Source organism: Eucyclogobius newberryi, unplaced genomic scaffold, assembly GCF_026437365.1.
Source record: "Eucyclogobius newberryi isolate DKJ021-1_F unplaced genomic scaffold, fEucNew1.0.hap1 SCAF_8, whole genome shotgun sequence".
Classification (NCBI taxonomy): Eukaryota; Metazoa; Chordata; class Actinopteri; order Gobiiformes; family Gobiidae; genus Eucyclogobius; species Eucyclogobius newberryi.
Genome location: NW_027316500.1, coordinates 17158539 through 17182864, shown reverse-complemented (window position 1 = coordinate 17182864; position 24326 = coordinate 17158539). Strand labels below are relative to the sequence as shown.

The following is a 24326-nucleotide window of genomic DNA, read 5'->3' as shown; positions in this document are numbered from 1 at the left end:
CCCGCGCCCTCCGGCCGCGCTAAAGTACGGCGTGTCGTCGGTACACGTTTATATACACGTTTATATGAAAGAGGAACTTCACGAACGATCGGGACACGCACTGGAATCGCTTTAAATTAACTTGTTTTGACTTTATTCGGCTGGATTGAGTGTTTTCGTCGTATCGTTGCGATGTGTCTTGGCTCTGAGTCCCCCGGCCCCGGCCCCGCCCCCCGGCTCCGGCCCCGCCCCCCGGCCGGCGCCGTACCGCGTTTCCACAAAGGAGGAACTCATGAAACTGCGGAGAACAGTCGTCTTACCCGGAGATCGTCACGTTATCCCGTCGCAATACTGACCTAACCTAATACTGATGTGCAATTCTGTCGTATGTGCAATTACTGTGAAATTCATGTGCAATCTATGTGCTGTCGTGACATATTCATGTGCAATTACTGTCGGGATCACATGCAATGGTATTTATTTATTTATTTGTCTATGGGAGTTTTTATTTATTTATAGGAGATCTTCTACTGAAAGTGTTTTTCATACTTCCTATAAGTGATCTGTTCTTCTGTATCTACCTCTGTATCTACCTGCGTTGCACCAATGAAATTTCCCCATGTGGGACAATAAAGGAATATCTTATCTTATCTTATCTTATAAAACATTCCACTTTATTTTACCGTTTTCCATCTTGGTTTTTGTTACTCCGTACCCTAGGGTAGGGTTATAACAACTGATATTATGTTTTGTTATCAAAGCATCTGTACTCAGTTTTTATTAATGTATATGAGTAAAGTTATTTTTCCCCAGAGCAGATTCATTGTAAAAGCAGCTCTTGAGGTTAAAATGAGAGCGCTTAGTGATGTATGCATCAATTAAATCATTTTATCGTCCGGGAGCCAGGAGGTGCGCATTTGGCATGGCTGGCAAAACTCTGCTCTGGCCTCTGAATGATGAGGATACAAGAATGTGTTAGCAACATGAAGATAACTATGGATCGCTGCTAAAAAGAAAAAAAAAACAGTTTTCAGCAGGTTTAGGACAGTATAAATCGGGTAGCCTAATACTCCAGAGTCCCCCATCAACCTTGATCCTCCAGCTGGCCAATCTAATATTGAAGCATGACACAGAAGTTTCCACATAGTTCTTCAATCTCTGTCTACTTTTTGTTATTTGATCACTCTTGTTAAGGTGGTGTATCTGAGCTTTACTGTCTTTAAATGTGAAAAACAGAACTCTTTGCAGCAATCCACACGGTCTGAATGTGAGGAATATATTATATTCCTCACATTCAGACCATCCTAATTAACTTGTGTCAACTCTGTGAGGTCATTGCGAAGTTTTGCCTTCACATTAAAGCTAACAAACATTAGCATGCTAATAGTCCTGCTTCTCTGAGAGTAAAACACGGTATAATTAGATGCAGAGAAAGTGCTGCGGTCTCATTTGGTTATACAATACATCTGTAATGGGGGGAAAACACATTTTATAGCCCTTTAATGCACCATGATTCTCAGTGAATGTACCTGATTGGACCAAAATCACTTCACTAGATTCTACTTTAGTAAATAAACAAAAAAATGCTTAGATTATCTCAAGTGTAGTTAAATTTAGCTGCTTTTATTATACACTGTATGATAAAAGCATTTCTGTTGACTATAATACATTAAAATCAGCTTTGAGCACTTCAAATGTACCCATGTCTTATCTGTGATTTGGTTTAAGTTCCCCTTCACTGTACGTCACATTTGGACAGTACTAGTCCTCCAGTCAGCTCATAAAAGGCCCGGAAATGATGTGGCGCTGCAGCTGTTTTGGCAGCATCATCTGATTAACATTCATATCCTGCCTGTGCGCCGGCTGCCATGCTCCTCTGCTATCTCTGCTACCTTATTATACTCACAGAGCCATGCGCCCAACGTGGCACACTCCCCATCTGTCTTTTCATGTACTAATTGCAATTATAAGTTGCAATTTTAGACTTGCATTTTCAAATATGCCTGCTTCTTGCTTGGGTCAGCACTCAGGTCTGCAGTAGTGGAAAAATTAAAACACTGTTAGTCTGTGCAGCCGTGAAATTCATTATAGACTAAACTCGCATTTTCTCTTGAACACAATTAGTTAAGTGCTTTAAATGCCGAAACCCCAGTAGTAGCTTATTGGAAAGTTAATATAGTGGTTCATAGTATAAACATTTTTTCCTCACCGCAATCTTGTCTTTGGGGAGCTTGTAAAGCAAAGTGGAAACATATATTTGAGTCTTTGTGTGCAAGGAAATCCCCATGATTTCTGTAAGTCCTTATTAGGTTACCAAAATACATAGCAGACAAGTAGAAGATAGAAACAGAACACAGATTGGGGCAGTAGGATGAGAAAAGGCTTGTGAATGACGCTTGGGGAGGCCTTGCAGAAAGAAAAAAACATGTAGAACGCAGTTATAGTAGAGGGATAAACAGAGCGTGCTGTGTTTATGGCTGGGTTGACACATTTGCATAGTGCTGTCTAATAAAATAGTTGTTACTATAAACATTGTTTTTATTGCCCTTTTTCATATTGCAGCCGGGGACTGTTCCCTAGGTGAGATACCAGCCTGGGAAAATGTATTAAAGGTTCCTCAGCAACACTTAAGTTGGAAAAATAATGGCTGAATGTGAGCGTATTATACTGACAATAAAGCATTATTTTAAACTTTTTTTTAATCACGTGGGCATTGTCAAAATAGCAACGTTATTATAGTAAATATAGTAAAAGATTATTGGATATTGCTTTGCATCTTTGGGAACTTTACTTTTGAGAGGTTTCTTTTGCTCCTGTATTTGTATTTTATCTGTATTTTAACATCGAGTACTTCTTCCACCACTGTATGGACACTGCAAGGAGTCAAAGCACTTATTCAAGTCAAAATGTTGGTGTAGGTGTCCAATTTAAGTACACAATCAAACTGTTGAATCCAAAGAATCACTTAGTGGTTTATGGTTTCACATAAAAGTGATCTTGTTTTGGCTGCCAGCCTTTTTCAGACCACATCTTGTTTGATTCTTGATTGATTCCTCCGCAACATTTGTGCATTTGTGTGGGCGGTGCTGTTTATGTAACCTCTTGTATTTTCATTAGCCTCCATAATGTCAGGATTATGTGCATTAGAGCGGAGACTGGAGCTTATTAGAGGCGGCCGGCATGAGCCCTGCTAGTCCATTGTTGCGGTTTCCCACTGTGGCCAACATCATTATCAGCTTTGCCTCATAAACCACTGCATGTAAACACCAAACACACACACACAAACACACAATCGTGGAAATCCAAATACATCAGTCACATTCATTTATTAACAGTTGCTAATAGCTGTGGTCTCAAAGGACTACATCAGCTCCACAATGTACATTTCGCACTGACATTGCTTATCCTGGCATTAACACGTCTTAATTTAAGATGCAAAGTGTGCGCATAGAATTGACACGTTTCTAACTGCTATCCAAACACACACACACACACACACACACACATACACACACACACACACACACACACACACACATACATACAAAAACCCTGGCTTTTGTTTAGTCTGAGGCTGAAGTCCACCCACCAACAATCTGCTCCAGCAAAACAATTATTATCTGTCCAACTAACGGACAACAATACAGAAAAGATATACATTAAATTTACAATAGATCCATTTACAAGTATATGCTGTTTGTAAGTATGTAAAATGTAAAAAAAGAAGTGGTTGAATGTGAAATTAGTCCAATAATTGTAATAAAAGTTGTAAGATTCTGCAGTTTTAATAGAATTTTCTTTTCACTGCAATAACCTCATTCATGACTTACACTTTGGGGTTTTAAGTATACTTTTTAAACAGATAATAGTGCACATTTTGAGACATTGTGCTCATATTAAAATACATTTCTTGAAAACGATTTGAACTGAAATGTGCGTCATTACTTTCCGAATCGTCCTTGGAATATTCTAGTTTCATATTCTGTTCAGATGAATTGTGCTATGCAGGTCAAAAGCTGATATAATCTGTTACATCACTCCTCAAACTGAACACATTTTGTCAGTGACAGTAAGCTCTTTTTCAATTTAAAGTGGTATAAAGAAAGGACTGTTACAGAAAGCCTGTTTATGGACGACAAAAGGACAAGTTTTAAGATGCAGTGGAGATAATGCTCTGCTGTTGTTAGAGCTATTTAAATACTTTTTTCGTTTGATGCTTTTGGGTGAAGCAGCTGAAAGGACATCGCCATGGAAACGTGATGTACATGATTTCTGATCCCATGGGAAAGCTTTGATTTTTTTTTTCTTCTCCTCCTCCTCCTCCTCATGCATGACCGCGTATTGGAGCCGGATAGCGAAGTGTTATGATTCCACTTTTGGCTAAATCACAAAGGCCTTAAATCTTTTCAAGCCACAGGGAGAGAAAGAAACAAATGGAACGTTACAGTTGGATTGATACCTGACATATGTTGTGAGATATTGGTGCTTTCGGCTAAGCACATAAATTGAGGGTTTTTCACCAATATTATTCAAATTATATCCAATATTTGTTATGCTGCTGTGGATAATAACCGGTAATTGCTGATACAGATCAATATTCTATCATCTTAAACATAATTTGATGTTAAGTTGTTTATAAGTCCACAAATGAATTTTTCACTTACTAATAATTACTCTTATGGTGCATTCACAGTACACTTTAGTTTGGAATCAGGATTCTTTGCCTGGCTTGTTTGCGTGGGTAATTGTGAACGTGCAATCAAACTCTGCTCCGTACCAATGAAGTGAACTCTGGTCCGGTTGGAAAGGTCAATCTCGGTCCGGTTGAAACAAACTCTGGCGCGATTTGTTTGAATTGTGAACGCAAACGAATCAGAGAGCGGAACAAAACCAGCAACACTTGGCAAACTTGGAACTTGGAAACTCTGGCATCATTTCAGAATCGTGAGTTTATCGGAGTTACACAATCCAACATGGCCACACCCTGCGTTTGGATAAAGTTTAACAGACAGTAAAAATATTGAGACTATGTTATTTTCCCTTTAGTTGCTCTCTACTGTCTACTTGCTGTGTGTGATCCTGCTCCTGCACAGCAACTGAGCCTCTGCACTTATAAATGTGCTGTTATGCTAATGTTGCTAAAGTCTGCGAGGAGGTGTTATCAACAAAAGCAGAAATTCACTTTGATAAATGTTGATTTATAACTCACAAATGTAATATTGTCTGGGCTGATTTGAGCAGGTTCCTGGTTTATATTTTTTATGTGAGATTTTAAAGTACATATATAATAGTATATAATGTATTGCTTCTAGCTTTTTCCGACTTGGAACAACTGGAACGCAGAAACACATGATGTTTGCGTTCCGACCTCCGAGGGTGACGGGAACGCAGCTTCAGTCTATAGTTTTCCCATTGCTTAATACCTCCAATGTTATTAGATTATTTTATGTATTTTTGGAGCCACTTAAATAGAGAAGTGACAAAAATGTTTATAGTGTCCAAAGAAGATAAAACAAATAGTCCTTGATCTTCCTCCATAAATCTCTGGTCCTCCATGGCAAGTCATCTAAACATTATGTTACCATGGAGACGGGTCAGCCATGTTTTACACCCTGTTTGTCACATAGTTAGCCGCTGTGTGTGTAAGTGTGAGTGTGTGTATGGAAGAACGGGGCATAAATCTGTTCCGAGCAGATAAGTAGGCCTGCTTCTCGGCTGTGTTGGCTGCGACGCTCATGTTTCCAGTAATGTGGTTGATTGTGATCTTTGCCAGCTACAACAGTGGAGTCGACCGTCCCCAAATGTCTGCAGAAAATAAATATGTCCACGTGATTCATTACAATTTCAAAGAGCAATGAGAAACAGTCGGAACAACTATTATCATTCTTTGTGCCTGAATAATTTTGAATGTACATGCTGATCAATAGCAAGTGTTGAATAAGAATGTGATGAATGCATGTGTGTTTTGCCCTGACGTCTGGGAATGGTTGTGCCAGCAGCTGTTCTATGCCTGTTGTTAGAAAGATTTGTGAGCCCAGAAGTACGGTACAGAAGGTTAAAACTACACCCCATCTGCCACTGAACTTGCAGTCAAAAGAGCTAATGCCTGATAACAAAGGTCAAATGTACATCGGATTTATTTGAATGGATTATCCTTTTCACTTTCAGCACCACCCGTTGATTAAATCCTGATAATCCTAAATGAAATGATAAGATTATGACATTACAATTAGGGCGGCTGTACTCAAAACATCAGTATGACAATATAATGTATTATGATGGACTTCTTAGCAATGCTTTTTATTTGTGATACTTTTAAGCAATATCAATTAATTATAAATTGCAGAGTTCTACACTTAAATACCTGCTGACTGCAGCATTAAGGCTCAATCTTCTGATCTGAAAAGGTGAATTATTCATAGGACAATTGTATTCTGATATTAAGGGCTTTGTGAACATGAAATTACTGAAATGCATTTTGTTAATTTACATTATCATTACATTAAGATCCTTTTAGTAATCTTTTAACACCTTTTAACAACACCCATATTTTAGTGTAGTCATGAGTGATATGAATGCATTTTTAGTGTGAAATCACAGGACTTTGTAGAGACCAAACCATAACTCAACACAACAGAAGATGTCACATTAGTAACAAAAAACCTCATACACTTAATATTTTTATTAAGTGTTAAGTAAATAAGTATTATTATTTATGATATATGATATACACGTGTGAAAAAGGCCGATTTTAGTCATCGTTTTAAGGATTTTTTTGGTCCTAATTTAACTAAATATGTTTTCTTCATAAAGTCTTTATTTTTACAATTTATTTAGTAAATTATATATTATACAATTTGTACTTAAAATTATCATTATCATAAAATTGTATTGTTCTGTATTTTAATAATTGTTTTAATTGTTATTTTTGCACTTTTATTACATTGTGGACAGCTCTGACAGATGCAAACATGATAATACTATACATGACGCATTTACGCTCAATACAGCAGTTATATAAGTTGATTTAGAATTGTAATGCTCTTGCAGTGTAATTTTATACAAATCAGGTTACAGGCCTGTGATATGAGATAAACCTAATCCTCTCTTTGTGCACATCCCCTCGCCCCCTTTAGAGGTAGCTTAGGACCATCCTCTGTGCCGTCTTTAAACATCTATGTTGCTCCAAATAGGAATGTGGCGCATACAAATACACACAGTTACCCCTCAAAGGCATGAAAAGTACCAATGTGGCTCTCCGTAGAGCTGTGACCCCAGATATTAGCTTTCCTCCATGTGTGACGGAGGCCAACTGCCACAACAAATACAGTCACACACCAACTCCTCTGCACTGTGCCGAGGCGGGCAGTGCTTTGAAAATGGCTGCTGTGACCTTCCAGCAAACCGTGTGCTCTTTCGATGTTGGATAATTGCGTTTTCAGCACGGCAAAATAACCAACTTTGAATAGATTTGTACCTGTGAGATTGGTTGAGGTGTACAAATAACAGCCTGGAGTTTGGTGAAAAGATGAAGCCAAGTTGTGTCTTACTGTTGATCAAACCTAAACTATAGATTTGTGATTTGTAATTGTGAATCAATCAAATCATCCAGTGTCATTTCTGAAGTAACAGAGCTGTTTAGTGGGAAATTTGGTCTACTTATTTGACTGATTTTAAACATTATTACGCTCCTACATATTATCCAGCCAGACGGTGCAATAGCGAAGCACGTTTTCACACAGTGCATTAACAGCAACTGGTCTTTGAACAGTGCACAACACGATTGAATAAAAGCTGATAGAAGCGGAGTTTTAATGCACTGTTTAGTTGTGATTCCGAATGCACCAGTTAATCGGGCAAATTTCTTCTTCTCGATTAAGCAGTTGGTTAATCAGTGGTGGTTAATTGGTTTACTTTACTGTGCAACGATAGTTTGAAAATGTATTCAAACTAAACCCTTTTTTTTTTGACAGTGTCCCATTTATTTGAACAATCGGTATCGTTACAGAATGCTGTAACGATAATGGTTCCTTTTGGATTTTGATGTCAAATTACTAGAGGGTCATTAGACAACCTTCTGACAGTGGCTCTGCAGCTCCGAGCTCATTTACATGTGTCTACTCCGCATGGTTAATTTGTCATCTTGATTCTTGAGTGTTCGGCTGCCAAAATGACTAATAATGCAGATAAACCGGACCCTCACCGTGAACTTAACCTGCTGTGGAAATGAAATTATCCCTCTGACAAGATTATTTTAACTAAATGTTGATTTTGCACCAAGTTGACAGCCAGAGCAGAGACAGAGTTGATTTTATCAGCTTTATCTTCTCTATACTTGCTGTGATAGCACTTATCTGTGATGTTACGCTCAAATCAGGCGATCTTTGAAGAAAAAAAGGTCGCCACATCTTAAAAACATGGCTGCTGGCTTGTTTCTTGTTTCCAGTCTATCCTTTCCTCACTTTGCTTCCTTGTTTCCTTTCTTCTTTCCCCCTTTTTCCTCTTCAGTAAAACCATCAAGGTGAAAGTAATCGATGATGAAGAGTATGAGAAGAACAAAACCTTCTACATAGAGATCGGAGAGCCGCGATTGGTGGACAGCGACGACAGCAAAGGTCAGAGGTCGGGGTCAGAACATTTCGACCCTTTGAACTTCAAACCGCCATTCAAAAAGGTTGCATGGTTTCCAAGATAGGATTGTCTTTTTCCCTTCCTATCTTGTGGAACATACAACGCGTTCACCTCATCACACCACGTCCACCTCGCCGCCGGAGCGCATGAGCGGATGTCTGTGTATTTTATGTTTATGTCACATTTCATATTGTTTGTCGAGTTCGCATGTTGACCACGCCCCCTCTGTATGTGTCCATGCGTGTGTGTCCCATACAGGAAGAGCATAACCGTTAGGATCTTAGACCGGGAGGAGTACAATAAGCTGTCGTCATTCTACGTCCTGCTCTGCGCCCCCCAATGGAGACGCAGCGAGAAGGATCGGACAGGTGTGACAGTAACGTGTGCTGCTTCGATCCCAAATCAGCAAAATTCATAAGTAGTAGATTATCATAAGCATTGTCTCTATCAATATGAAGTCTAATGAGTCTAGTTTAGTCTGAAATCCTATTCAAAATCCTCATTGTTACCCTATGTCTCTGAAATAACAAATAGGCTGCATAAAAGCTGAAGATTAAAACCTCTCCTGGTTCTGACCAAATTAATGGGGGAAAAAAGTACTTTAATTGTATATATTTCAAAAGTAACATAGACTTGCTCTTGCTGATTTGGGATGTTATTGAACTCTGGAGTGAAGTAAACAGCTTGATACTTTGTGGTGCTGTGGTTCAATTTCCTTTTCTTTCTGCTTCTCCAGAGGTTTGTTCCAAAATCTCGGTGGGAATCACACCTGTCCCCTTCTACGTCTCCTCCATCTTTCTGTCTTCATCTGCAGCGATAATCTCTGTTTCCTTTCACAGTTGGAAATGTCATGTGAATCCTGAAGCACATACATGCACAAAAACAACTTACATTACACACATTGCTGAACTTGTAAGCAGCACACAATTTGAAATGTAAATAAATGGTGACCTACATAATATATGCTGGTGTTACAGATGTTTTTCATTAGCATGTGGCATCTGTGCATCTGGGTCCATTGCTCATTACAGTCCCACCTCCATCATATTTGTAAGAGAAAAGCATTGCAACCTGAAGTTAAAGAACATGATTTTCTTTCAGTTTCTATTTATTTTCAGTCAAACCCAAACACTAGTACCCTTAAAGTGTCCCTTAAACATATTCAAATAAGTTTTTATTAGCTAGTATAATTAGACAATTTAACATCATTCAACTGAATGTTTATTTAGAATGTAACTTCACGGTTTATCAGAGCAACCTCATAAAATCTCATTGACTTGAGTCGGTGTAATCCCTCATTTGTCTTAAAACTCTCCGTTTATCAGAAACAAACTGTGCACTATGTAATTGTTTCGGTGGAGGGTTTATCTCCATGGAGATATTATGGCTTTGCCTCGAATGTTCAACAGTATGGTTAATGTATCCGTCTTAATGAGACACGCAGGCCACGGCCAAGTTACTGTGGAAACCATGCCACACTGTAGAACTTCAAGGCAAAGCTCTCACAAGCAGGAGGCTCAAAATGACATAGTGCATTAATATTATATTCATATTTGATATATTAGCATTAAAAGGATTTCATTATTTTTGGTAATTTATCTACAGTATGATCAAATGCTAAATGCACACACAAATCACTGCCATTGTGGACTGGTTATGGAAAAAGGTCTTTTTCATGTCAATTGAAAACAGAATACGGATGGCTAAAAGTCGAATGATCCATTGGCAGTGAGTAGCTCAGTGCACACATCTGTTTCCTCTGCTCTCTCCACACCACAGTGTTAATAGCCCTGTGTGTTTACCAGTGCTGCACAGTGTTTTAAGTGATGAGGGATCAAAGACAGAGGCTGGATATGGCATTATCACAGTCAGAGGATCAAACACACCTCCGGGACACACAACACACAAACAAAATGTGTGGGCCAATAATGAGAGTACTTTCTTTATGAAGCCAGGCTGCCACGTTTGTTTCTGCCACAGTGAACAGCGCCGCATAGCTCCAGCCCAGAGCCCTGTGTGGCTAATGTGTGTAAGAGATGTACGTACAGAGCAGAATGCCTCCATGGGTGAGTTAAGTGCAGACTCCAGTGTCTGCAGGGCGTGGCGACCATCTGCTGTTGTAGCGTACTTTAGTCCAGAACAGTCAAGATGTTAATGTGGATTATGTATCATGGGTTAAAGGGCAACAGTGACAAATGCTGAGATAAGACTTAGGTAGAAGTGCATTTTTAAATTGTCCCTTTCCCTTCCCCAGTTTTCATTCCCCGTTTTTTATTAAGTTGTTTTAGAGCCGTAATGTAATTTAAAATGTCCACAATACAATGGAGGAAGAAGTACTCAATATTGTTACTTAAGTAAAGGTACAGATACATGAGCAAATTACCGGTAGTATAAGATAGTATAAAAATGTTACTTGAATAAAAGTATTGCTGTACCTATTGAAGTATTTCAGATAACTAGTTTTTGAGAACTGGTTACATGATCTGTTCTTCTGTATCTACCTCTGTATCTACCTGCGTTGCACCAATGAAATTTCCCCATGTGGGACAATAAAGGATTATCTTATCTTATCTTATCTTATTTTTTCATTTTGACAAAGAATTAGGTCAATTTTGGCTCATCACTATCGAATGAATCTTATGTTTCCATATATTTTTTGTTTGCTCAAATTTGGGGCTTGAACTCAAGACCTTTAGTAAAGATGTCACCATTAACTTGCTAAAAAATAACCCTGACACCATATGAAAAGTAATTTTAACTTTTTGGTCATTAAAATATGAAAAGAAAAAAACTGCTGTCAGTTGTAGTGAAGTAAAAGTAAAAAGCACACATATAAAAATCTACTTTGTACTTTATTACTTTCCACCACTACCAAAATATAAACACATGTTCTGTATTATAACTATACAGCAGAAAAAAAACATAATGTTTCTTCTTGGACTTATATGATACAAGTACTATACAGGAGGATGTGTTTTGAATACCTTATGTGCAAAAATGTGCAAAATACACTCAGGAGGTGTGAAACTGACTATCTTTTATCAACATCAAATTTAACACCCAAATGCATTTGAACTGTGGGCAATCAGGCTGTCGTGATTAATGCACTGAATATCAAGCTCACTTTTGGATGATCAGGCATTTCTCAATTTGATTTGACTCATTTCCTGTCATTGGGCTCATATTATTATTACACATGTCATGATGCGAGTGATAGGAAGAGAAAGAAATGCTGCCTGAATAGGTATCTGAAGAGATGAATAACAGTGAGCTGGGAGAGGTGATTGGCTGACAAAAAGTGAAAAATTGCCGCTGCAAGACATTATCTTAGAGACCGTTATCAAATTACTCAGAGGTGTAAATAACGTCTTTGTCACCTCTGTCTGGCTCTTATTATTTGGCACCAGCTCTTGTTTTTGTGCCTTTTTGTGCCTTCAGAAGTTTGTGCTGCAAAGTCGCATTCATTGCATTAAACAACGTGAGTAAATTAGCTACCTCAAATTAACTCAGGAATACTGGTTGAGAAGTTTCTATTGTATCCAAACTAAACAGCCTGTCTAGATCGACCACTGGATGTGTCAGGATAACAAGGGCCAAAGAGGGTCCAATGGTGCCCTCAGACCACGTCAGTCACTGCTGGGGTGAGAGAAAGAGCAAAAGGACCAGAGCTTAAAGGGAGAAACGGCCAAAAACACATGCACCCTGCAGAGGGGGTCGACCCTGTGTACTTACATACACATAAAAGGCACACAATGAGTATAAATATAGTATGTGACAGCTTGTCTTAGAGGCATGTCCTTGGAAACCCTGTATGTGTATGTTAAATTATGTAACAGACAGAAGCTACGTACAACAATTAGTCATAAATTAATTAAGGCAGTTCAGAGACTTCCGGTTGATTGCCTTTTTGAGCATTTTATTACGCAAAATACAGGTTAACCTAGTTAGTCACAATACCATGTCACAGCATAATGAGCTCAAGTGTATTACCAATTAATCTAAAGTGTCAGATCGTTTTGCACATGTTAGTTTTCATGTAAATGTAGTGCGTAAGTAGTCAATAGTCAAATAGTCAAGAGTTATTTTTACTCATGGCTGGAAGCAAACTTTATCGTGGCTGGCACCGTTTTGAGCTTGACATTGTTGCACCTTGACGTGACGCCACCTTATGCCACCATTAAACTAAAATAAGACAACAATCAATACAAACATACCTCACTGGCTGACCAATATTTAGGAGACAGAATGATGACTTTGACCACTTTGCCACTTTATATACCTGAGCAATATTAGTTCCTACCTGCAGATTTTGTAGTGAAGTGTAGTGAAATAACTTGTAATCACCAAAATGTAGAGCAAAATAAATCAAAAGTATGGCAGTAAAAAATAGTGCTAAGACTGGGCCTTGTATTGTATCAATTTAAGTACTGTAAAATTGAGCACTTTGACGTGCTAAAGTCTTGATTTATAACACTTGTCAGACTTTAACTCACTTACACTAAGAATATATATTAAGATCTTGAGCTTTCTGACAAACGGCTCCCCCTTTTGCCGTGGTAATTCCTACTTTATTCACTTACCCAGCCAAAATCCAGATATTTGGACAAACTCTACTTCCTACTTTTGGGTGTTTGCTACATTATCACCACATAGCAAATCAAAGCCTTCTTATAGCTGCTGTCTCTGTTGTCATCCTCGATCACGCCGGTGTAGTTCAGGGCCCCTATCAAAGCAGGCCAGGGTGCAAGCTGGAGAATAGCTGTCAGCACTTATCGCTCGGAAACCCACGCGGACAAAGACAGATGAAACTTTGGCACACTGCATTATGCCTCTGCACATGACAATGCTGTCACCTCTCATCCTGTATTCTGGCAGTGGTAGTCCTCTCAAAGTGCACATTTCAAAATCTTTCCAGAGCATGTTTGTAGCACAGGGACATTTACTTCACTGCAGTGGACAATCTGCATAAATTACTGCAGCCTTTGCCATTTCTAATTACGACACTTCAACTTTCAACCTTCCCTTGCCCCTTCCACTTGTCCATAGCTCTCACAAACACTTTGGCACATGGTTAATATTCACATGCATTCATTTTCAGGCATGTGCACGGCTTTAGAACAGATTTTTTCAGATGGTGAAGCGAAACTAGGTTAGACCGCCCAAGCACAGCCATCTCAGAGGTCTCATTTGTCCCAAAGTGCGGCTTTTACATTATATTTTTATAATTGACTCATTTATACAAATCAGGTACCCCAGCTTACGCCCGTGGGATGTGGGAATCTTACATTATTTATTCAATTTTGTTCACATCTGATAAAAGTAAAGCTGCTTGTTATGTTGTACTTAAATATAAAGCTGTAAGCCACTTATTTCCAGTCAAATCAATCATTTTGGGAAGAATCAGGGTCAGTTTGAACTCCAAACCCACAAGTAAAGAAATTACCCTAAAACAACATTTTAAACGAATAATACTTTTATATGGATTCAGCCTGGACATTTTTGCTTTAATACAAGTGATAAAAACAAATTACCTTCAGCTTTAAAAAAATAGTGACAATCAGACCATCCCTCCGGAAACCAGCTTTACTCTTTATTAATTAAGAAAACCTAGGCGGAAATTACAATCTGAATTGCTCTGTGCGGAGCATGTTTCTACTTATAATTAGAGTAAAACAGACTTCAGAGGCTAAAACTACAGCTTCACAAAGGCTCAAGGGTTCAGGAACAGGAAAAGCTTCAGTTTTAATTGGGGGTCATTTTCTTAGGCATTTTAGTAAAAATAGGCTCTAAACTGTATTAGATAGCACAGTAACGTGAAATGGGGGTGAGAGCAGAGGTTACATTCAGCAAATTGTCACAGCCTGGAGTTTATCTCACGATGACTTCCAAGCAGCATAAATTAAGATGGCTTTGCTTGAACTTTAATAAGGAGCAATTGTTCTGTCAATGAGAGCCTACACACCTACATACTCATTTCATTTATAGAAAGACCTGCTGGTGTGTGTTTCAAGTTTAAACAATGACCAAAATAGTTTCTTATTACTTTGTCAAATATATGTGAGACTATATCCAGCTGAAAGTGTGACCAATTGGGACATTAGGTGTTGTACCTGTCATGGGATAGGAGAAATGAGTTGTAGATGTGTCTTACCAGTCTAGCACTTTCCATTTGATTAGACCTCCTTTAATACATTTTAGTCCATGACATTTCCAAGACAATGCAGGACAATGCCCAGCCTGCCAAGGGAATAAATTACTCAAGAAAATAGAGAGAAGAATAGTGGCATTGTTGGATCAAAAGACATTATGTAAAAAATGTAGGAAACTCCGGAATTGTTCTGTAACTGTCAAATGTGAAGACAAGTGAATCATGTCATCAAATGAAAGTACTTTTTGTCAGTCAAACGCTAACAAGAAATATGCAAATGAATGTGAATCATTGAGTTATTTGCAGAAATGTGAGGAAAGGACACCAGTAGAGAAGGGAGAAAACATCAGAATGACAAATGGGTCGGACTGCAGCTCTGACAGGGAACAGTGTTTTAGCCTCAAACCTGCGACCTTTGCCTGCCCCACATCTGCACAGACACATTTAGACACACACACACACACACAAGCACACACACACACACAAGCACACACACACACAAGCACACACACAAGCGCACACTGGGAGAGTAGTAAACCAGGATACTGCAGGTCATGGACGTCCCACATGAGGCTCATGTTGGCTGCTAATTGACTTCATTAAATTACCATTAATCTGACGCTCCGAGTTAAAAGAAAATGAGCAAAATAAGACAATGAAGCAAGTTCACCCAAAAAACATTTTTTTCCCCGGCTGCATACTAAAACCTTCCAAACTATTCTACTTTTCACCTCATTTCTGATAATTACGTGCTGTTAATGTCGGCCCTACTGTTATTCATTTGCCTCCTCACATAGAGCAGTGATTTGCATATTAAGTTGACTCTTGCTTAAGCGAACCACAGCATTTATAATCATTACTAAATAGAAACTTATAGTACAATATATAATCTCTATGAATGCTATTTCATCTCAGCTCTTATTAGCTTTGGTAAATAGTTCTTCTCCATTTCCATAGCAATGTTCCTTTAATGGGTTTTTGAATCAGAGGGTCAAGGACGACAACAGTACCTTCATCTGTGTAGCATTATAGGATTTTAAGTTATGGCATTAGCAATATCGGGGTCTTGTTCACGAGTGAGGGAAGGATGGAGCGGGAGATCGACAGGCGGATCGGTGCAGCAGCTGCAGTGATGCAGTCGCTGCATCGGACTGTTGTGGTAAAGAGGGAGCTGAGCCGAAAGGCAAAGCTCTCGATTTACCGGTCCGTCTACGTTCCTACCCTCACCTATGGTCATGAGCTTTGGGTAGTGACCGAAAGGACAAGATCGCGGATACAAGCGGTCGAAATGAGTTTCCTCCGCCGTGTGGCTGCGCGCTCCCTTAGAGATAAGGTGAGGAGCTCGGCCACACGGGGGGAGCTCGGAGTAGAGCCGCTGCTCCTCCACGTCGAGAGGAGCCAGCTGAGGTGGCTCGGGCATCTGTTCCGGATGCCTCCTGGGCGCCTCCCTCGGGAGGTGTTTCAGGCATGTCCCACCGGGAAGAGGCCCCGGGGAAGACCCAGGACACGCTGGAGAGACTATGTCTCTCGGCTGGCCTGGGAACGCCTCGGGATCCCCCCGGAGGAGTTGGAAGGAGTGTCTGGGGAGAAGGAAGTCTGGGAGTCCCTGCTCAGACTGCTGCCCCCGCGACCCAGCCCGGATAAAGCGGAAGAAGATAGATGGATGGATGGCATTAGCAACAAACCCGTTAGCAGCTAACGCATTGGACTAAAGAAAATATCACAATTTTGACCAGTATCCAATCAGAGTTTTAGTTTTCCTTGTACTTAAAACTGCACTATTGGAGACGCTGAAACACCCAACTCTATGCCAGATATGTGTAAATGTGTTTGTAATTGTGTGCTGCAATGTTCAAAATGTACATTTTACTGGCTGAAATCAACAGTATACAATAATAATATATAATCTGCGACAAGTTGGCCACTGTCCAGGGTGTACCCCGCCTAAGGCCCGAAGTCACTGGGATAGGCTCCAGTCACCCGCGACCCCGAAAGGGACCAAGCGGTAGAAAATGGATGGATGGACAAACATGCAAAGTATGTAGTAAATGAATGCATTTTACAAATAGTAATGTTTCGATGTGCTGCGATCATTTCAGAGGAACAACAAAAGGAGGTAGAGGAGGAAGAGGAGGCTTTGGCGGGGAAAGATGATGAGGAGAGGCGCATCGCAGAGATGGGACGTCCCATGCTGGGGGACCATGTCAAACTGGAGATCATCATAGAAGAGTCCTATGAGTTCAAGGTAAGATGCTCACTCTGCTTTTAGTCCATTACACATCTGATAAACACTTCAGTTTGTCTTGAATCCAAGTTGTGGGATGTATTTCAAAACAAGTGCGTGTTGATTTTGTTAGTAGAAAAAACCCTTGACCACCTGTGCAGACCGGTACACACCATCTGAAAGTCTTAAATTGCCCTTTAGAATTTTCACTGACAGTGAAAAACTGGAGATTTTAAGACTGTATAACGATTGAATCAATGATCAGTCAACAGCTGAGAGAAGATATTTGAAAAATATTTTGAATTGAATAGACTGAATGCTGAAGTTTTGCAACACTTTTAATGTTGGACAAACATTTTCTCCTCTAATGAAGATTAAATAGCACGTATGTGTTTCTGGGCAAATTATTAGTTTGCCTAACCTGGCTCATGTTAGATGAATTCACAATATTTGTTTCACAAACTCTTGAGAATCCATCTAATCAGGCTCGCGCTGTTCGGTTTGAGCCCGGCCGCTCAGGGCCTGACCAATCACAGCGCTGCATTGCAGCTTAGGCTGAAGTCAACAAACTTGGCAATGTAGACAAATGGCCTATATGATACAGATATACTGAGTTAGATTTTTTGGCTTGTCCTGTTGTGACGCTTTGACCAATCAGATGCAAATATTTGTGATAACGTTACGTCTTTTCCTGACTGCTTTCGGCGAGAGCCTGTCCAAATTGATATTTTGTAAAACTCAATTCAGAGTAATAAACATATCAGTCAGGTTAGAGTTGGCCCACATGTTTTGTTTGGTGCAGTGATGATGGTTAGCTCTGCTCTTCTGGAGGTTTTGTGGCAAACAACCAACCTGATGGGATCATGTGGATCATGTGGATCATGTGGATCATGTGGATCATGTGGATTATTTTGGCTTTGTTCATCACCTGCTCTGCTGCGCCTGGAGCAGGTCTGAAGTCTGACGGTCACATGGGTTTGAATATTCGCTTCATGAGTTTGTGTGACCGTTCAAAATTTGCTTTAATTGTTACGTACATTAAACAAAATCCATCTGAAGCAAGCATATAATATTTGGCGTTTCCACATCTTGTTATTTCAAAATGCACTATAAAAATAAGGGGGTGGAATAGCAGTTAGTGTGATCAGATTAGTGTGGTTTGGACAAAATGCGGAGGCAGGTAGTTAATATCATGATAAAGAATGCAGCGTTAAATCAAAAGAGAAGTGGATGCAGAAACATGGCCTCATAGACATTCATATAAACACCTAATATGACCCATGTGCTTTCTCTCTCTCCCTCTTTACCTCTCAACAGACTGACAGTTAATAACAGCTCACCACTTGACAGAGCGTTATACTTTGACAAGTGGTTCTGTACATTAAAGTGTGTTGGAGTGAATGTGAGAAGGTCATCTGAAGTGCTGTCCATTTGGCAGATGGTGAAGGTCTGTAAAGTTAAGTGGCTGACAAAACAGACCTTCTGGATCAAACTGAAAGTTTGAACTATAGTTTCCTTAGAGATTTATTATGGAAAAGAAGTTAAACAAAGAATCTACAGTTCGGTTACATTGCTTAGCTGTACGAGAAAGCCAAAAATGAGATTTTCTAAACAAATATACCTTTTCCCATCTTAAGTTTATGCACATAAGCAAATCATCGCTGTTAAACAAAAATAAAAATGTATTTCTGAACTCCAAACAAGATGCTTTTATAGACAGAAGATTTGTTGTAAAGCTGATCATTGACAATTTTAAATGTTTGGTTCTCAATTCAGTAAATACTGGATTAACTGCACAGCCTTAGCTAAAATGTTCCTGAATATTTTTGTTATTGAATTTGCAACGTTATTAAGCAAAAAATAACCTCACATCAATGCTGTTTTTCCAAGACAATGTTCAATGGTTATAAGAATTTGTATCATGCATCCAGTAACCATAACAACCAGAAAATGCAAACTGCGACTCATGATAAGACAGCTAAATTTACCAGAATATGAAATTATGAGCAATCCACCAAGTGTGAAGAAACAATCAATCAGCAGAGTTGGCAAACAGTCTCTAAGCAACGCCACATTCAAACCCTGGTCCCCTCTGGTCCATACAACTGCAACCTTTTATATGAAATTATATGGCTATTTATTTTTACACTATATTAACAAGGCCACGCTGCTAGTTGGAACAGCTTTATTGAAGACTGTGTTGTTTAGAATCCATATCTCATCTTGGTAACGATGGCAGCGGGAGCAAAACTAACAAAACTGACAGTATGAAAGAAGGATTTTCAAGTAGCTCGGTCTCTTTCAGAAGCACTCGGACAAACACCTTCTTTCATCAATCCTTACATAACGCAGACAAAGCAGGTTCAAAAAGTCTCAAATTTCACTCGACCTAAGTGTAAAAAAGTAATAACTAGCCTGGAGTGAAGTTTTGGAATAGCTGCGCACACAGCCCGGTACTGTCCCCATTCATTTGAATAGGACAGCTAAATCAAATCTTGTTTTTTATTGGCTGTGCAGACAAATGCTTGTTGTTTATGTTTTAAGTATTAAGAGTCAATACCTTCCAGCTCTAATTTATGAAGTTTACTATTCAACTTGAAGGGGCACTTGGTGAAACAATACAAAAAAATCCTTGTCAAACTGTTCTCGCTATTATTTTTGTGCGATTTGTTCAGATCGCTATGTCAATAAACAACACAAACATTTTCTTCTTTTCATCATCTGTTCTAAGGATGCGCTGATGCTACTCTTGTGTGGTCGAGTGGTTGTCAGACACCAAAACAGCACCGTTGGATATATTGTTTACGATGTTTGGAGTACGGTGTACATTTCAGGACACCGTACTCCAAACGGTGACCGACGATGAACGTTGACATAAAATGTACACCATATTGGAGGCTATTGTCAACCCTCCCATTGAAAATGCATTAGAGATATGGTATGGAACTGTACCAGCCTTTAGAATTCGGGCTTTCTCTTTATAAACACTGGAAGGGCCCATAGTTCTTAAGATTACTACTTTGTAACCAGGATACTGAAGCCTATGTATGTATGAATGGAGACTGTAAAATATGTTGGACAAGGTCGTGTTTTACAACATTTTTACAATAACACAATTGCAAGCTTTAGCATTTACCTGAATATAATTTAAAATATACAAAGACCCACAAAACGAGACTACATTGTGTTTTGTGACTACATGTATATATTATAAAAATCCTGATCATCATGTTGCATCTTATCTTATATTTCAATAAATGACATGGGCAATGCTTATGTATCTGCAACCAGTTGAAACAATACACACAATACAATTGAAAACGGAAAGAAACATGCACAATAGACAGCATTGTGCAGAAATGTGTGTATCTCAGGCACTATTTACACCCCTAAGCACCATTCAACACAATTACCATCCCAAGTTCCCTCTGAAGTGGAGAGGGCACAAATATCCCAGCGCTGGGCTAATTAGAGTGACGAGCTTGTGTGTGCATGCACCAATAACTAGGTCTCATCAACTCCTGTCATTTAGTAGTCGCCTTTTGAAGACGAGCACAAAGGAGTGAGGAAAGAGGACGGAAGGATGGAAAGACCAACAAGGGAAGAGGAAACAGGAAAGGAAGAAAAGGGATAATGAGGATGCTAGGAGGCAAAGTGTTGTGGAAATATTTGTTCATGTCTTATTATCAACTGTATTGTAGTACTGCTGTTAAATACACAATTATTTCACTTGTGTTCATGTTGCATTTGAAATGGGCTGTGATAAAAATATGGATGTGGTTAATTTTTATGTAAACGCTGAACAATAGCAAACATCAAGATTTTTTTTAAATTGTACTTAAAGGGGAACTATTTTAAGTTTGAGGTGAAGGGTTTGAAAATTTCATGAAGAGGTCATCGTTTTGTCTGAAATGCTCAACGAAATGGCACAAAACTTTCAAATCTCTGCAGGGAAAAAGCAGGTGACTTCACAGATTTTTTGGCAAGAAAAAGCAGGGAACATTTTTATGAGACAAGCTGGTAGTGGGTGCACGGTGGCAAAGGCGGTTAGCGCTCTTGCCTCCCAAGAAGGGTGGGTTCGATTCCCGGACCAGACCAACATCACATGATCTCTCTGGGTGGAGTTTGCATGTTCTCCCCGTGTGTTCCGTGGGTTCTCTCCATCCAAAGACATGCATGTGTTAGGTAAAAATTGGTAACTCTAAATTGGCCCTAGTGAATGAATGTGATGCGTGAACTGTCTGTAATGTCTATGTCTATGTCTCTGTGTTGGCCCTGCGACAAGTTGGCCCGCCTAAGGCCCAAAGTCACTGGGATAGGCTCCAGTCACCCGCGACCCCAAAAGGGAACAAGCGGTAGAAAATGGATGGATGGAAGCTGGTAGTGGACTCCAGAAAACTGACATAGTGCACCTTTAATCTCAGTATATACAGAAAGCACATTTGGTTGAATTGAAGGAAAGGAAAACCTCACGATGGCTTATCTAAGCGTCACCTTGTCTTGCATCGAAAAGAATATGGGATCAGCCAAAACTTCAGGAAAACACAAAAATCGACAGACACTACAAAGAATTCAACACGTCTTTAAAAAAAACGATAACATGTTTCTCCGATTTCCCTTTTATCCTTGATTAACTGTTTAGTCCTCAGTAAAACTCCACCAGACCATTAACTCTTGCATGAGCTGTGTCATTAAACTGCCCAATGGTCTTCTCCGCCTCAACAAATGGCTAATTTTTTACTAATGACCAGATTTGATGCCCCTATTGTCCTCAAATGGCACTTTTTATGATGTTTTGTGGCACAGTGGCTGGGCAGAAGGTCCTCTATAGCCCCATTTAACCACTCCTCCTGCTTTTTCTCTATCTCTCTAATGACAGAACACAGTGGACAAGCTGATCAAGAAGACCAACCTGGCTCTACTAGTGGGGACTAACAGCTGGAGGGACCAATTCATCGAAGCCATCACCGTGAGCGCCGGTAAGTCATTTTACTCGTCCTGGATCCATCTGAGGCCACTGTTTGTTGGCATAGTCATTTGTTTTAGTCTGCACAGATGCAATTTTACAGTCTGGTGCTCCCACACACCACAAAGAATCAATGTAACAGTGTGATCAAACCAGTTGTCTGACCATTTTAGACCAATTTTGATGCTTTAGTGAGTTGAGGCTGAGTAGAGGAAATAGACGTGAAAGTGCGGCTGTTTTTATATGAACACCAAGGTCATCCAATGTCAACGGCTGTTTTCTGGTACTCTTTCTACAATACATGCATAGAAAAGATGCTTGATCATTCATCATATTCTAGTCTCGAGATATTTATAATTTATTCAATAAAAACTTAAGTTTTTTTGTGGTTAAATTATTTTAGTTCTATTTTAAGTATTTTTAAGACTTTTTTCCATGAGACGGACACCGGCAAGAACACAACTTCATTACTGGCTGTAGAAAGTTAATTTCAATTGCAGCTATATAAAATGTTAACTATTAAAGGTGCACTAATGTATATTATTGCTTTGCTTATGTTCCACAGTACAGCATCAAACATATCTAACATGCATTTATTAGATAATAGGTGTTTTTACTACTTAAAATACCTTGAAAAACATGCATTGTTACTATGAGCAGGCTCGCCTCTCCACAGATCTGATCTATAACTTGGCCTGATGGCATCACACTCCACGTAGGTTTAATGTCGTAGTGTGGAACATTTCAGGCAAAGCAATAACATCTCCACAGTACATCATCAGCTTTTTAAATGTAACACAAGTATTATATGAAAACACACAACCCGTGCCTCCATGAAAGGAAGACAACGATACAGTTCTGAAAAGCACATAAAAGATCAGTTGTTCTCCAGACGCGGGGTCCTGACCCACCTTTTGGGCATTGCTGATGGAAACCTGTATGAGACATGAGACAGCACAATGCAGATGTTGTCATATGGCTGTGAGGCTGATCCCATGTCACAACACTGATGCACCGTGAAATCCTCAACGGGCAATCACACAAACACGCGATAAAGGAACTCAATGAGAGCTGTGTCATGCGAAGTGGAAAAAACAGGCCGTTGAAACAAAGTACAAAGCGCATTATGGCATATAACCGGCAACGCATGAATAATACTGATAAGTCGTTGTCAGGGACTCAAAGGGCATCATTTCAGACACGCAAACAAAGTGAAAGTTATGACTTGTCCCAAGATGAACATGAAAGGAAAATGCCATCGGGATTTTCTCCTGAAGTATTGTATAATGATCAGGCAACACAAGCACCTGACTCCTGTAGCCCAAGGAACTGTCATGCATATTCACCTTCTGCAGATAAGGGATATCCCACTGTTTAGACAATAATGCTTTATACTGGAAGCCTTATTTAGTTTTTACTAATTGACCTGTTAGTTATTTATTTTTACTTTTTATTTCTATTGTACATATAGACTTTCTAAATAAAAACAAACCTGAAAAAACAGACATTTATTCATTAAGTTGATATTTTTTGTTTAATATTGCCACAGTTATTCTTTTGAAAAGTCTATATGGTCCAAGTAACGATCATTAAATATAACAGCGATCATTTTTATATTAGAGAACATTTAGTTGATTAATTGTTGCTGCCCTATTTAAAATCTTTATTTGTTTTGGGCAAAACAGTGTTTCTGTGGTGGCTCAAATTTTCAGTGAAGAATGGTTGTGTCTAAATTTAATCTTTTACAGCATGCAGTATGTCTTGTTTATTGCCTATATTGATTTTGAAGCAGTCCTTTTTGACCAGTATAGTTCATTTGAAAAGGCTATGATAATACAATGGGCAACAAAGCGTGATTTTTTTTTTTTGGCGCATTCTTGTCTCTTCAGGGAAATGCTGCTTAAAATGTAATTTCTTGCAAAACAATTTTATTTTCTGTTCAAAATAATTATTATAATCAAAGGGTATTATCTAACTTGTGTTGTAGATTTTGTAGAGACGCTTGTGTAATATTTAATGGCCATATACGAGATGCTAAGCGGTAGAGAAAATCTGTCAGCTGTCACATGTGCTTGATGGGTGGGCTAGTGTCCTAATAAGCTAGTTCTCCTGAATCCATTATCATTATGCATGTGTCCACTTATTGCACAGCCCCAGAAAGCACTGAGCCCTTGTTCAGTTACTCAGCTGTCTGCACCATTTGCTGCTTGTCAATCTGCTCCTATATTTTCCTCCCACTTCCACTTCTCACTACAATTGCAATAAAAACCACAAATAGGAGTGTTTGGGAAGAGTTCCCGGGGGAAATTGGGAGGATAATAAAGCCAGTTACAGGAAGAAGTAAGAAATGCTGCTTTTTTCACTCTGCAGAATCTTCA

General features: G+C 39.2%; 1 protein-coding gene across 2 annotated transcripts in view; it reads left to right on the top strand.

Moving 5' to 3' along the window:
* The window catches only part of slc8a1b (solute carrier family 8 member 1b), a 106463-nt gene that overhangs the window by 62646 nt on the left and 19491 nt on the right, over positions 1 to 24326 (top strand). Inside the window, exons 4-6 of one of the 2 annotated variants that reach the window (XM_072436320.1) lie at positions 8869 to 8978; positions 16858 to 17003; positions 21862 to 21961. In XM_072436320.1, the coding sequence (XP_072292421.1) occupies positions 8869 to 8978; positions 16858 to 17003; positions 21862 to 21961 (356 nt within the window). Of the gene's footprint in view, positions 1 to 8487; positions 8595 to 8868; positions 8979 to 16857; positions 17004 to 21861; positions 21962 to 24326 lie in introns of both variants that reach the window. The other variant, XM_072436321.1, reaches the window with a different exon arrangement.